The following is a 15543-nucleotide window of genomic DNA, read 5'->3' as shown; positions in this document are numbered from 1 at the left end:
ACTCCTTTGGACCTGTGTGTTTAGAAAGGCACTCTCAGCCAACAATAGCCTCTCATTAACACTTTCAACAGAGTTTGGAGAGAATCTTTAGAATGCCTTGGATCACAAGGTCTGGAAAAACTATCACCTAATTCATATTATCTTAGAATTTTATTTAAAAATAAATGAATTATTCAGGATACTAGTTACTTCTGTTGATGGAGAGGCAAGGGGGTGGGATTGGAGAGGTCAGTTGAAAGTTTCAGTGGTATTGAAAATGTTCTAGATCTTAAAGCTCAGAGATAACTTTATAATATATGCATTACAAGGATTTACTACTTCTGTATGCCTTATATAATATTACTTTGCATGCATCAGTTCTTTCATAATTAAAATCATGAATTTAGAATAAAATGATTAAAAATTATTTTGTGAAAAATGGGTACATAATTTCTTTATATTATTGGTACAGTATTTATATGTGGTTGAGAGGCTTTTGGTTACTGCTCTAGTGGTACTGAGGCCATAATTATGTAATATGAAAAAAGAAATGACAATTCCACAAGGCAAAAGAAAACTATGTAAAATACATGATTAATTGAATATTAGATATATAACTTACTGAGTTAAAGACCAGTAGGGAAAATTAAAAAAGACTCTTAGAAATAAGGAGGTAGATTTTCTTTTCAGCATAGAGACTTCATATCCATAATTCTCCCATCACTTTCAAGGCAGGCTGCTAAAACAGATTTGCAACAGTCGAGATTAGACCAAATTGTCTAAAGACATAGGGACTGTGCGCAATTTCAGTGATTCTTGGGGATATGACCTGGAGAGGGCTTTCCTGATAGCTTCTTCCTTACCATGTCCTCGAGCCAGCCAAAATACAGTAACAACAGGTATCATTTACTGGGCACTAGTCAAATACTCATTTCTTTTCTTTCTTCCTTTTCCTCTCCCTTTCCCCCTTCCTTTCCTCCTTCCTTCCTCCCTCCCTCCCTTTCTTCCTTCCTTTCCTTTCTACCTACCTACGTACCTACCTACCTATCTACCTACATATCATCTATCTATCTGTGATCTATCCATCTAATCTACATGAAACCTTATGTGTGCTTTCTAATCTACTTGAAACCTTATGAACTGTTATGATGGGCATTTTCCTGCTAAGAAAATGGGCGTAGCAAGGCTAAGGGTCATCCTTGGTAACCCTGCTGGGGTCCAAACTCAAGTCTGAAGCATCCTGTGCTCTGAAAGGCATCATATCTGTGTCCCCCTCCAGTCTGTCCCATCCTCTCAAGAGATAGTAGCGATAAAGATGAAACAGAAAATCTTTCACATATTTAGTGAGAAAAATCCTTTGATGAGTTTGAATTGATAAATGAAACTGGTAAGGATAAAGAAATGGTACATAATAACTTAGTATCATAATTAAGCTTTGTTTAAAGAAATCTTGCCAAGATAACATATGTCAAATAAAAGACTTCCAAAACTGATGGCAGATAGGGTTCAATTTGCACAATCACCAGGGTTTTTTCCCCCTTCATCACTTGGCAAAATTGGATTCCCAGTTCCTAATAATTGATTGTTTTCATTCTGCCTATCTACTTATCTTTCTTTGCTTTTCATTTTACTCCCCATGAAGTAATCTGAAAAAAAAATCTCCTTTAGAAATATTATCAATAAATTGTTTTCAAATTAGAAAAATCATACTCTATGTATTCAATGTATATATTTCCCAGATGTATGCTCAATTGTCCTAATCAATAGCCGGGACATTGGTTACTGACAGCTCCATTTATTCAGGGAGATGAATAAATGCACTGTGCATGAAGGCTCTACCTCAGCTTAGCTGGGTGATCTTGAGGAGGTCAGCATCCCTAGACTTAAGTTTCTTCATATGTAAAATGAAGCTTTTAAAATTCATTAGATGAGGGATTCTTGGCCTGAGTTTCACAGGCCCCCAGGAGGTCTGTGGATGGAGGTCCATGACGCCACTGAAAGTAAGTGCCAAGTTTTGAGGGTGCATATGTGCATTTTTCTTGGAGGAGGGTCTATAGCTTTCATCAGAGACTCACAGTAGTGTGTGGTCCAAAAGTGAAAAAGTAACATTCCATTGTGGAAGATTATCTATAAGGTCAGTGACAGCCGTAAGCTTTTATGAGTGATGATGTGACTAAGTCCCTGTCCTAATTGTGAATATAGTCTGACTGAGAAAAATCCAAAGAAAAGTCAAGAGCAGTTATGCCAACAGCCTTTTTTGGCTTGAAGGGGAAAACTTGATCTTCTCTGTTTCTCTTTTTCTGTGAAATGGGAATAACACAGGAGAATTTTAGAAGGCAAACAAAACAATGACTGTGTCTACACATGTAAGCAATTTACCTGAATAAGCATAAAGAACAGTCCAATTAGGCCCAATAGCCTTATTTAGTCTGTTTCTTTGAATGCTTTTTTCCTCATCTTAGGGAGTTATTTTGGCATTGTGGAGATGATGAACTTTCAGCCAAGACAACCAGTTGAAACATGAAAGATTCCATTGATCAATCTGTTACAATAGAAAGGTTTGAGATTTGGGGCAGGCAGAACTGGACTGCACTCCTTAGCTAGATGAAGTTGGACATGTTACTTAACCTTTCAGACCTGTAGATTCTTCCACTATAAAATAGGGATAAAAATATCCAGGTCTGCTACAGACTGAACGTTTGCTGCCCTCATCGGCGCTCGGGTGTTGAAGTCTAACACCCACTGTGATGGTATTGGGAGTTGGGGATTTGCAGAGGCGATTAGGTCATGAGGATGGCACTCTCATGAATGAGATAAGTGCCCTTTACAAAAGAGACCCCAGAGAACACACCTGCCCCTCCCACCATGTGAGGACATAGCAAGAAGGCAGCTGTCAATGAATCAGGAAGCAGAACTTCACAGATGTGGATTCTGCTGGTACATAGATCTTGGACTTCCCAGCCTCTGGAAATGCCTCTGTTGTTTACAGGCCACCCAATCTATGGTATTCTGGTATAGCAGCCTGAACAGACATAGTTTTGATAATTAAATTATATAAGGCCTATAAAGTATACCACATAACCTGGCCCTTGGTTGATGCTAAACAAATGATGGTTTCTTCTTTCTAGCACTAGATGAGAAATTTGGCTGATCCTCTTTCCCACCTGAGAACTATTTTTGCTGAACTGAACTTTTCAGGTAAAATTCCGAGTTATGTTTTACATATGTAATGCCTTAAATAAAAGACACCACTGATAAATTGGAAATGGCTAGAGTAGGTGATTTTTAAGGTATTTATTTATTTATTTATTTATTTATTTTTGAGAGAGAGAGAGAGAGAGAGAGAGAATCCCAAGCAGACTCCACACTGTCAGTGCAGAGTCTGATGCGGGGTTTGAACTCATGAACCGTGAGATCATGACCTGAGCCAAGATAAGAGTTGGACACTTAACCAAGTGAGCCACCCAGGTGCTCCTAGATTTTCAATTTCTACTGAATGACTGTCATGTTGGGTAGATCCTAGACTCTTGCTGCTCCACTGGTCACCTTAAAGTGGGATACTTTGAGCAGCAAAGAACCGTTTGGTTAGTGGAAACTGGTCCAAGGATGCCATCTTTATCATTTATAATTTGACTATTTACAACTTAATAAAGGAATAAATCATGTCTATTTAGAATGAGAGAGAATGAGAGGGGGAGAATATGAATATGCATATATATTTTGATTCTTCACGTGGCTGGACACAAATAAGTAAGGAAAGATTTCTTCGGTGAAAATTATCTATCTCATTTTGTCCAGGCACTACATTCAAGTCGGGCTCACCCAAAACAATGTCAAATTAAATATAAAAACCTTGCAGAAGTAGTTTAAAATCTCTTCTAGGCAAATGACTTGAAAAGAGCCTTCTAACTTAAAGCAGAAATGTAGACACAAATCCTAACACTTGTTCTACTCCTTGGAATGACAGATTTTCTGAGGGAACTGAAGGAGAATTTTGAGCAAATTAGCTACTTTAATAATTTAGACGTTTCTAAAGGAATTTTTTATTTAACATCCTAATGAGAAATAACTGTCTGATTACAGAATTACCAAAAATTGCATTTTGAAGATTTTGATTTAAAATTTCAAGGTCACAATGCCAAGTGTTTAAATAAGAGTGTCTTTGTTTATGTGTGTTGTATAACCATTGATTGGCCACACTATTAACTCCTGTAAAAACGTTTTAGTGACAGAGTTCTGGGAGGGAGCTACTTAGATGTGGTGGATTTTTAAAAACTGTTTGTTTTTCTACCGTAGTGAAAATATTTACTTTCAAATGTCTAATCATCAGCGTATTTCAGAGGCTCATAAAAATGTATGAACGATGACAACAGCAGGCGTGTTTTCATTCCTTTTATTTATGTCTATGAGCCTCGGAATCTGATAACGCCACTCGACAATAAGGGCCTTTCTTCTGATCAGAAAGAGAAACTCATGCTGGATGTGGACAGCATGAGCCGGGAATGTAATGAGTTCACGTCTTGAAAAGTGGGAGAGTGGCTTGTTGTGAGAACAAGCCCAGCGCTGGCAAAAGTGCGTCTGACTGAAGATCTCCTCGTGGACAGAACATCACTGTAGGCTTCTCAGCAGATACAACCCAAACTCAAAACCCTTTTGGCCACATGAAAAGGAAGAGCTCAGCCTGAATCAGTCTTGATTCTTCTGACTGAGATAGCACAGTCCTTCCTCAGACCTAGTTACCAATCACATCCACTCACAACTCTTCACTAAGTAACATTCCTGCTCTTTATCTTGCCTAAGGTTCTTGTAGCCTCTGAGAAGTATAGAAAGAAAACCTTCACATTTTTTATTTTGTTTTATGGTAAATGTAAAGTATGTCTTCATTTCTTTGTGTGTTATAAAGAATCAAATTAGGAAACTATAGTCATAATGAATAGTGATGTTTATTGAGTAACACTCAATAGACAGAGATAATAATTCAATAAATGATTATGTAATAAACCCCAGATGATTACTACTATGTTAATACTTTCATGTAGTATCCCTTTGTTTCCCCATAAAAGCTCTATGAGGTGAATACTGTTATTTTCCCCATTTAATAGAAGAGAAAACAAGGTTAGAAATATTGAATAATTTTCAAAGTCATGTAGCTAATAAGTGGCAGACCTGGGATTTGACAGCACAGCCAATGCCCTTGACTGCTAAGCTCTACTGTCTCTCACTGTTGGTATCTTCTTATGTTTCTTTACTTATGTAGAACATACATGTTCTATTCAGACAGACATACCTACTGCTGGTGCTGTGACCAGTACATCTTTGCCAGATACATGTAAAAGGCCTAGCATATTTTTCTACTTCTACTTTCTACTTGAATAGGAAGAGAACAGGATTTGACCCTTGTGAAAATATTTCCTCTTCCCCTACATTTTCTCCCATGAAATGTATGTATTCCCTGATGATACAAAAGCACCTGCATAAATAATCCAGTGTAAAATGGATTAGTACACAGATGGGAGGTGAAATGGAGACAAAGGAATCAAGTGTTAATGAAGATACATTTAGACCAGGGGAAAATGTATTAAGATGCTCTCAGAAATAGATAAAGGCAGAGAAATACTGAAGTAAAAGATACAGAAAGCGAAGTAGAATAGACCCACTAATATTTTACTCTCATAATATAGGTGAAGAATAATAAAGAGCAAAATGAAGTATTTGTTCAAATAGGTAACTGACTTAAAAATACAGTTTAATTTGAGATGTGTACAAGTAGTATCTTTCACTTAGAAACAAAGCATTTAGAATTTTCACTGGTTACTTGCTCAATTTTATTCTATTGGAATTTGTTCTCTCCTTTTTGGTCAAGATTGCTCTCAAGTTACTAATCCACCCGGGACATGAGCTTTGTGATTGTTGGGGCACTTCCAGGACTGCCCTATGATTCAGTATAGTATCTTGCACTTTATAGACAGTCGATACATTTTTTTGATGACCAAATGAAGTATCTCCTTTTACCAAACCTAAAGACTGCATCGTAAGGACTCAAGAGTGACAGCCAAATGAAGGACAAGCACAAGGTGAATAACAGAAAAATGCATAGGCTGAGGGCAGGAGAAGAAGGGAAAGAAGTTTTTGATGAATTAGGGTCACAGTCTAGGTTATGGTTATGAGAAGCCAGATGATTTGAAATGGACTCTATTAGAAGCTGCAGAATGAGGGAGGGAGGTAAACGACAGTCTCGGGGCAGCTGTGATACAATGAGTACGTGCCAGTCCGCAAACCCTTGAAAGCCAGCATGGCACAAGGGTTAGCTTTTAATATAATCTTTTAAATTTATTCTGATGAATGAAATGTAGAAGAATCTGGCTTGTTTTAATTTGTGGTTATAACATCTGGTGAGAGTACGAGTTGTAAGTTATTTGTCACTGCAAAGTAGAACTGCACCTGCTAGTCAAGCTCAATAACAACGAATTGAAATAACAGGGTATTTTTTATTCGGAAAGCCTCTGTGTGTAAGAAGTGGATATCAACAAAACTTTCTCTTCTCTCTGTTGTCCCTTCCACCACACTGGCTGCAGGGGTATGCAGTAAGTAAGTATCAGCGAATATCAGTGTACACATTATACTTAAAGATATAAATATGTAGTTTCTTGATCATCACTTGGTTTTGTACAGGTTGAAAAGTATTAAACACACTTTTCCCAACTCTGTCATTCTGTTGGTCTATCCTCAGGGCCCAAAATAGGGCTTGGAACAGAGTAGATGCCCAATTAAAATTTGTTAAAGGTGTGAATGAATGAATCTGTAGCTCTGAGCCTTGGGGCCACTCTATTTTTGCTAATTTACTTCACCGGCACTCCTGATTTGGATTGAGTTTTTTCTTTTAGTTCCCTAAATCCAAAGGAAAGTTAGGTCTTCTCCAGTCTGTCCCCAGGTTTTATGGGTAAGGCCACAGAATCATATTTACATTTCCAAAATGGAAAATGTCTTATTGTTTTACATAAATATATGATTATTATAAAAATGTTAAGACAATTCCAAAGACAAAGGAAAGTAAAAACAACCACTAATTCCCCAGAGAAAACACTGACTCCAGCTACAGATGAGGAAGCCAACGTCTAAAGACAAAGGAAGAGGGATTTGCCCAGGGTCTTCTATATCCTTTATCTTCAGATCAAAATCACAGGTTTAGATGGCGCTTGATTTCTGGTTCTGGCCATCTGTTTCCTGTACACACCCTGAATTTTACCATCAAAGTTGGCTGGACCATAAAACCTGACCTTCCCTTTCCCATAAATGATCATATTTTACAAAATCCTAAAGAGTGAGCATGGACTTACTTAACACACCCCAGAATAACCGAACTAGAAGGTTCATCTTGAAACATTAAAAGGTAACAGTCTGAATGTAAGGAGGTCCTTGAGTACTTTTCAAAAAAAGAAAGAAAGAAAAAGAAAGAAAGAAAGAAAGAAAGAAAGAAAGAAAGAAAGAAAGAAAGAAAAGAAAGAAAAGAAAGGAAGAAAAGGAAATCAGATAGAACATAATATTCTAAAAAAAGTAACACTGACAGAAATGTAAATTTAAAAGAGTAGGATAAATCTGTGTAAATTCATTGTACAGTGTTAAGGGTACCTAACTAAGCTTCACTGAGTACTTTATGATTTAATGTCAAGTATGATTTATTTTAAAGGAAGACATATTCTTCCACCCAAAACAGAAAACTGAAAGGAATGAACCATGGAGGCTGTGTCAATGTTCTTAAGCAAAATTCTGGTTGTAAAGAAAGAATTTTTTCACTGTAATTACAGCATGGCTCTAGCCATAGCAATTCAGTAGCTCTGTTCCCTTCACATTGATTCCCTATCTCCTTATTCACCTGGAAAGCAAAGACATTGCAGATACTGATTTAGCCTGATGCTCAATTAACTGTCCTCATTCCTGAGTTCCTCTAGCCCCATACTCTGGCTTGGTCTGTTTTGTGACCTTGCTATACTTTTTTTTTGTTTCCTAGCATGACGTGAGGGACTTAAAGGCAGAAGCTATGTCTATTTGTATCTCACCGTTGCTTGCCCTGTCCCTAGCACAGACCCTTAAATTTGGCTGGTGTTTTAATAAATATTTGTCAGATAAAGATATCTCATTGACTTGCAGTTGAACCTGAGGCTATATAACACATCACTAGAAAGAGGAGGAAGTATATCCCACTGGGCCTGGACACTGCCTGGAAGGTTGTGATGTCCACTTCACAGGGATGCTCTCTCTCATTCTCCCCATTTCCCTGAAGTTTTTGTCTCCTCCGATGGTTTCTATTATGTCTTTATGACCTTACACTTGCTTTCTTTACACTATCACAGCCGTCCACCTTCAGCTTTTATATTACCAGCTCTATACTGAGTGTGCCCAAACTTATTCTCTAATAATAATTTCTTTCCCTTTCTGAAGAAAGACAGAACATTTCTATCTCCAAATACCTAGAGGGAATCTCCATTTGATGTGGTTTCTACCTGAAATTAAATACCCACTCCCCACCATGTATACCCAAGAATGAAAGAAGTTTCCCCATCTTAGAACACTGCAGGAGATTCCCAGCTCTGCAGACTTAAGTTATTTGGAATTATCTTTGAGTTTCTCCCACTCCTGAAAGGTCTGCTTATTTTCCCTCTATAAAGACTTTCATATTTGATCCTCATTTCCATATTTGCTGCCCCAATTCAGGGCTTCATTACCATATGTTCAATACTAACTCTTCCCACACTCCAGTGCATTGTAGATCCCTTTCTCCAATGTATCTCTTCATATACAGCATCCCCTGATAAGTCTTTATTGCCCTGCATGGGAAATAGGAACACCCAAGATGTGCACATCCAGCTCATTCCTCATTAAGCAATCAATATGTCTCTTACACCAGGATTCTTATTTCCACCTCTGGGCTTTTCCTGTTGTCATTCTCTCACCAAGATGGCTCTCCATTTGCTCTCCATACTATTACAGCATCCTTCATGGACTACTACTTCCAAGGAGCTTTTTCAGACTAGTTTCATCACAGGATGATGACTGCCTTTCCTTGGCATTGATGGTTAGTTCTGGCTATCTGGCTACACATTGCTGTTTCTTACTTGCTTAGCCAATGATCATGGTTAAGAAACAAAAACAACGATGACAACTACCATTTATGGAAGTCTGCTATGTGCCAGGTACCAAGTAGGCCATTTGTGAAGTTCAATAATCTCCACAACAACCACACAAGTTCTGCAGACATTATACCTACTTTACAAATAAGACAACTGTGGCTTAGAGGGAAGTCACTTGCTCATGGCTACACAGCTCATTAGTGGCTAAGAGCAGGGAATTGAATGCACGGAGCCCAGGTACCATTCATGGTGCCATATATATAGACACAGACATTCCATGAATGACAGCCTGCTCTGACCAAGTTGATCAAAAGCAGTAATTTTACCTTCTTTTGTGTTCTCCACATGCATACATAGAGCCTATGACCCCCAGTACTTTTGTTATAGGTGTAACTTTCCCATCTTCTACTGCAGGATCACTAAGGGATCACCTCATCACCATCTTTTCATCTCTGCATTGGAATTTGTGCAAGGCAAAATTGATTTAACTGTAAGAACATTTAACACTTTTCTTCCTGTCAATGCCTACTCCATCTGATTTAAGCCACATTAAATGCCACTGTCCTTTGCTCTGAAGTCTAAAATTTTACAATATCCATTTATGCCCCATGCTCCCTATGCCCCAACCTGCCCTTAAAGTCACCACGACAAAGGCCTCACACAACATGACAGCTTCCAACTAGACTCAGAATCTCCACAGTAACAAACTCCATTCACTATTAACCTATAATACATGGATTACTGGATTTGGCTACTTTTCTAATAAGAATAAAAATCTGTAACAAGATCCACCTAGGACTTAGCTTTGTATTTTTAAGTCTAAAGCCCCCATTTCCTAGTTGGTTGCAATTGTCAGCATTTGTCATTTTTCCTGTCCTTTCAATATTATAACTGCTTTTTAAAACTTTTATCCACACATTGCCTTTGTCATTTAAAAATTCCACCAAGAAAGGCTCTGAATAATGTGACTAGTTGATTCTCTTAGAATCTCTTTCCCTTGATGTTGGTGTTATTTTTTTTATGCATAATTGAGAGTCATAACAGGAAAATTTTCCATCACAACTTTCGCAAAAGGTTTAGTGTGCAGTATATTTGGCTCTTCAGCGGGATAATCTTTAAAGCCTGAAACCAGCATTGTAAGTAACAGAATATAAGTACTGTTCAACCTAGATCCTTACCTTTCTGCTTCGAGCCGCATCTCTTCCCGCTTTTGCCTCCTGAGTTCTCTGCGACGTTCAAAATCATCCATGGTGTGGCTTCAGGTCTAGGGAGACCAGAGAATCTGGACCTAACAAAGAGGAGGTAGGCCGATATCAAAGATGAATCAAAGTATCATTTCCCATGAAACATGTTAGCCTTTGCCCGCCACCCCCCCCCCACCATTTTTCATACTCTCCTTTCTTCTTCACTCTTAAGAAAAACACCTTAGAAGGCTGGCAAGGTAGCCTGTGACCAATTTCTGACTCCTGAACTGAGTCTTTCATGCACTAAATTCAGTCTCATTCATGAAACTATTAGAGACAAATAAGTAAGATCCCAGGATTACAGTTTAAAAAAATGAAAATAAAAACCTCAGGAGACAGGGATTTTGAAGATTTGAAATATTGGTGGGATCACTTCACGGCTGCTGAATGATTTTGTTGTTTATAACTTGCTGAGCCCCAGACAAAAGTTATGAAAGAGTGAACAAAGAGAGAGAAAAAGAGAAAAAAAGAAAAGTGGCCCCAAAAGGAATATGTAGGAACCAAGAGAAAAATAAAAGTAAAAAAGAGATAAAAGAAATAAAATAATACAAGCATCAAGGCATAATTTGCATGTTCTGAAAGAATATTAATATCAGGATGATTAAAAAAAAACACACAGCAATAATACCATGAATAAGCATAAGTCAGCAACATTTTTAAAAGCAGTTACATATGATTGAGGTGTTTTCAGAGCTCAAAAGTCCCGGCTCTTTGTAACCCAACCATTTTATCCTTTCCTACCTCCTCTGTGATGGTTTGGGTCCCAGAAAGATCTTCCCTTTCCAGCTCTTCAGCTGAGGAGCCCGCTTCCCTTGCACTTCTGTGCCATGAAGCCAAGGATTCCAGAATTCCCCTGCAGCCCCCAAACCCAAAATGACTACCAGAAAAGGGGAAGCGGGCTCTTTTTGTCTTTGCTTTGTTTACAGAGCTGTCAGTGGTTAGTTAAACTCGGCCTGGAATCTGGCATTTAAGGCCTGCTTGAAGATTGTTTCCTGTGTGGAGCGGGAGGCCTCCACTTCCTCTGCAATCCTAGACTCTCCGCTGCACTCAGATCACAAAAAATATTTTCCAGCCCTTTCTGTGCATGTGAGACAAGCAGTTTGCCCTGCGTAGGAAAATAAGGAGCCGTGCAAAGCCTAAAGCCATCACCTAATGGCATCTTTGTTTGTGGGGCCAAGAAGCAAAACTGAGATTTTGAAGCCAAGTTCAGAAACCTCAAATAAGTTGTCAGATTTTTTTTTTTTCAAGCATATCCCCCTTAAAAAACACAAAAACAAAAATAAAGTCTCTGCCAACAAAAACAAAACTACACAATGTTTGCATTTCCCCCCTTTTTATCCCTTAGGGTATTACTTATACTGCATATAAATCTTTTAGAAACTCCAATTTTGGTGTTTATTGGGAGTTAAAAATTTTTAAGGTGTTTTTCTATCTTACTCTTACCAAAAGCACTTTCTAAGTACTTTGCTAGTTATGAAGAAAAAAATCCATTTTCCTTTACTCTTTCATCAATCACAAGTTTCTGTACGTTTTCTGGCTTGATCTTTCCATAGTTATCAGAATGAAAAAAAAAGTGATTTGAACACCACTGAGAGGTCATCTGGGGCTTTTCCACTCGGAGGTGGGCTCCTATTCTGAGGAACACGCGGAGTGAGCACAGCCCTGTGGCCAGTGGGATCAAACTTTGGTTACCCAGATGCTAGTGCAGTGAGACAGTAAACTCTTCTCATCTCTTTCTTCAGTACAGGCTTTTGTTGTGTATGAACCACTTTGCAAATAACTACAGCAGCAGCAGACAGAACTGGGAGAAGGAAGTATGTCTGTAAGTAAACAATTTCACTTTCCTTAATTTATCCAAGTAGCTTGAAAAGCATCCTCTAAAGCCTCAGCTCCAAGCTACGCTGTCATGCTGGCTGTGTTTAGTAACAGCGGGCTGAGTTCCTTAGCCTACACCTCTGGTGGAGGTGCTAATAAGCAGCGATGTAAATATCCCCAAGCAGGCTGCAGAGGCACCCAGTGGGCAGAGCCTAAGATGTCTGGAACATTCACAGGCAAGTGGACCAGACTGAGAGCATGCGGTCGCTTTGGCTGACCATTCTTCCTGGCTCTCTCTGCACGTAAATTCTTTTTCTGCTACCCATTCTCTCCACCTACTCCTCACCTTTTATTACTTACTTGGGCCCTTTTTTTCTTTCCCGACCACAGAAAAGTCCATCTATCCACTTACTTACTCATTTGAATGAGTTTGTGGAGAGTGTATCTGAGGGAGAGGAGAATGCACATCTGTGTGCCGTGTGGCAGGACCCTCTCCTGGGAGTGTATGAGGCTGCGCAGGGGAAGGAAGATGTGTATGTTTATGGAAATGGTCCTCAGGTGGCCTCCCACCAGGATGGGGCTGAAATCCTCCTCAGTCGTCACACTCTTGTGCCACAGGGCTCCTCTGAACTCTGCCCCTGTCCTATTATGGGGAGCCACGTCTGGGTGGGACTGTAAGGGGTGCAGCAGCTTTCATGTTCCCAGCTCCTAATCTCTCCTTTCCTCCCCTCCCCCAAATCAATGCTGAAACCTTTCCAGCAACATCAGTTAGGAAACAAACTCTCAACCAGTGAAGTGATGAAATGTCAAGGCAAAGGATTCTAGAAACCATGGAGCTCTACAGGGTCCCAAAAGGAGGGTAGTCTGAAAAAGAAATGTAGGTTAAGGGAGGTATGTACCTATGAAAGTGACAGATGCGTTCTTGAAAGCTTTATGAAGAATCTCAACTTTGGTATTGTGGGGCGGGGGGATGGTCATGGTCATGCTATGGAAAGAATTCTGACATGACTTCTGTGTGAACGGGGAAAGCACTTTACAAAGGCAGGTGAATCATCACCTACTGACACATCTGTCTTTTCAATATGGGCTCCCAAATCCAAGATTTTCACAAAACATGGCATATCTATGCTGGTATAATTAAGTAATAAGTCAGTGTTACAGATTCCTAATTAGTTACCATGTAGCCCTTCCTTTTTGATAATGACACCATGAAATCCAGTGAAGGGCAGGAGATATGTGCAATATGAGTAGATAGCTTTCTAATCTGCTCCTCAGTTATTAGGGGGAGAAGCCACAGAGAAAGCTAAGTCCTACCTACCCACGAATCAGCACAGAATGAACAGTGAAGGGTGTGGAAAGTCCTTGGCATCTTCTGGTAATGCTGCTACTGGTCTTGGAACACGTCAAGAATAAAATCTATTGTGTCAGGGACCCTGGATAAGTTAATGCAGCTTCCAAAAGTACCTAACATTTATCAACTATGTACTAAGTGTTGGGTTATTTTTCTCTTACTGTTTCTTTTTTAAATCAATGGCTGTCATCTTTGCAGAGCAGTTTCAAGTTTAAAGACACAATGAATAGAAAGGACAGAGTTCCCAGATATTCCCTCTCTTCCACCCCTGCCCAGTTTCTTCTCCGTTTGTACGGAGTTGTGTACTCATCCTGCAGAAACCGTATTGAAGACCTGACCCCTCAGAATGTGACCTCCTTATTTGGAAATAGCGCCTTTGTATCTGTAGTCAAGTCAAGCTGAGGTTGTTAGAGAGGGCCCTAATCTAAGATGGCTGGTGCTCCCATACAAAGGGGAAATCTGGACATAGGAACAGACACACACAAGTAGAAGATAATGTGGAGTCACAGGGAGAAAGCGGTAAGAAGGTGGAGGCCAAGGAATAACCTAAGGCTACCAGAGCTGGGAGAGAGAGACTGAACAGATCTTTCCTTCAGGGTCTTCAGAGGAAGCTCTTCTGACACCTTCATTTTGGACTGCTAGCTTCCAGAACTGTGAGACAATGTTTCTGTGGTTCTAAGCCCCTCAGTTTGGGGTACTAATGCAGCCTAATGAACATCTTGCAGTGGTGGGGTACATTTGTTACAACTGACAAACCAATACATTATTATTAACTACAGTCCGCAGATTATGTTAAGTTTCACACTTGTGTTGTGCACTCTGAGCTTTGCCAGGTGCATAGTATCACGTGTCAACCTTATAGTATCAGAATAGTTTCCCTGCCCTAAACAATCCCTATACTCCATCTCTTCACCCTTCTCTCCCTCCCTCCCTCTCCTACTCCATTGGCAACCACTGAACCTTTTACTATTTCTGCAATAACTTTGCCTTTTCAAAAATGTCATATAGTTGAAATAATACAGTATATAGCCTTTTTAGATGGGTTTCTTTCACTCAGCAATACGCATTTAAGTATCCTCCACGTCTTTTTGTGGCTTGATAGCTCTGCTGGGCTATTTAAAAATATGTTAAATTTGGGGCACCTGGGTGGCTTAGTCGGTTAAGCGTCCGACTTTCGCTTAGGTCATGATCTCGCGGTTCATGGGTTTGGGCTCTGTGCTGACTGCTAGCTCAGAGCCTGGAGCCTGCTTCAGATTCTGTGTCTCCCTCTCTCTCTGACCCTCCCCTGCTCATGCTGTCTCTCTCTCTCTCTCTCCTAGAAATAAATAAAACATTAAAAAAATATGTTAAATTATTTGATCCACATAATAAACCTGTGAAGTAGCTATGAAAATCCCCATTTTACAGAATTTCAAAGTGTGTACTCTTAAGCACTATAATATTCTTGGACCAATCCACTATTTACCTCTAGGAATTGTTTTCCCTCTCAGGAAATAAGTGAGAACACTCCAGGAAAGTTCTGAGAAGACTACTGGAGCAAATTAAACTGAGATAAGAAGGGATCCTCAAAGTTAACCCATGCCAAGGTGCCTGAATGGATAGCTCAGTCGGTTAAGTGTCCGACTATAGCTCAGGTTATGATCTTGTAACTCGTGGGTTCAAGCCCTGCATCAGGCTCTGTGCTAAAGCTCAGAGCCTGGAGCCTGCTTCTGATTCTGTGTCTCCCTCTCTCTCTCTGCCCTGTGCCCCCCAACTTGCATTCTGTCTCTCTCTCAAAAATAAATAAACATTTTTTTAAAAAGCTACCCATACCTCTTCAATTGTATGTTCCTTTGGCTTAAATAATAGAATTATCATGTCTCAGAAATATCAATTAAATTAAACCTTGCAAATATTAATTAAGCCTCTATTATTTTATTGTTACTTCTTTGTAAGATTCATATACCAGGATGCTCAGATTCTGGACAGCATCACTGTATACTTTTCTTTATGATGTTAGAATTTCTTCGCTTGCATTGCACCTTCT

At 39.4% G+C, this 15543-nt stretch overlaps 1 protein-coding gene across 3 annotated transcripts in view; it reads right to left on the bottom strand.

Moving 5' to 3' along the window:
- Positions 1-15543, bottom strand: part of CALD1 (caldesmon 1) — a 183524-nt gene that overhangs the window by 87217 nt on the left and 80764 nt on the right. For all 3 annotated transcript variants that reach the window (XM_039243872.1, XM_039243888.1, XM_039243881.1), the window contains one exon: positions 10286-10395. In XM_039243872.1, the coding sequence (XP_039099803.1) occupies positions 10286-10356 (71 nt within the window). In that variant the 5' untranslated portion in view covers positions 10357-10395. The remainder of the gene's footprint in view (positions 1-10285; positions 10396-15543) is intronic.

This window comes from Hyaena hyaena, unplaced genomic scaffold, assembly GCF_003009895.1.
Source record: "Hyaena hyaena isolate Hyena2069 unplaced genomic scaffold, ASM300989v1 scaffold_8, whole genome shotgun sequence".
NCBI lineage: Eukaryota > Metazoa > Chordata > Mammalia > Carnivora > Hyaenidae > Hyaena > Hyaena hyaena.
Note: the sequence above shows the minus strand (reverse complement) of the source record. Positions and strands in the feature narration are given on the sequence as shown.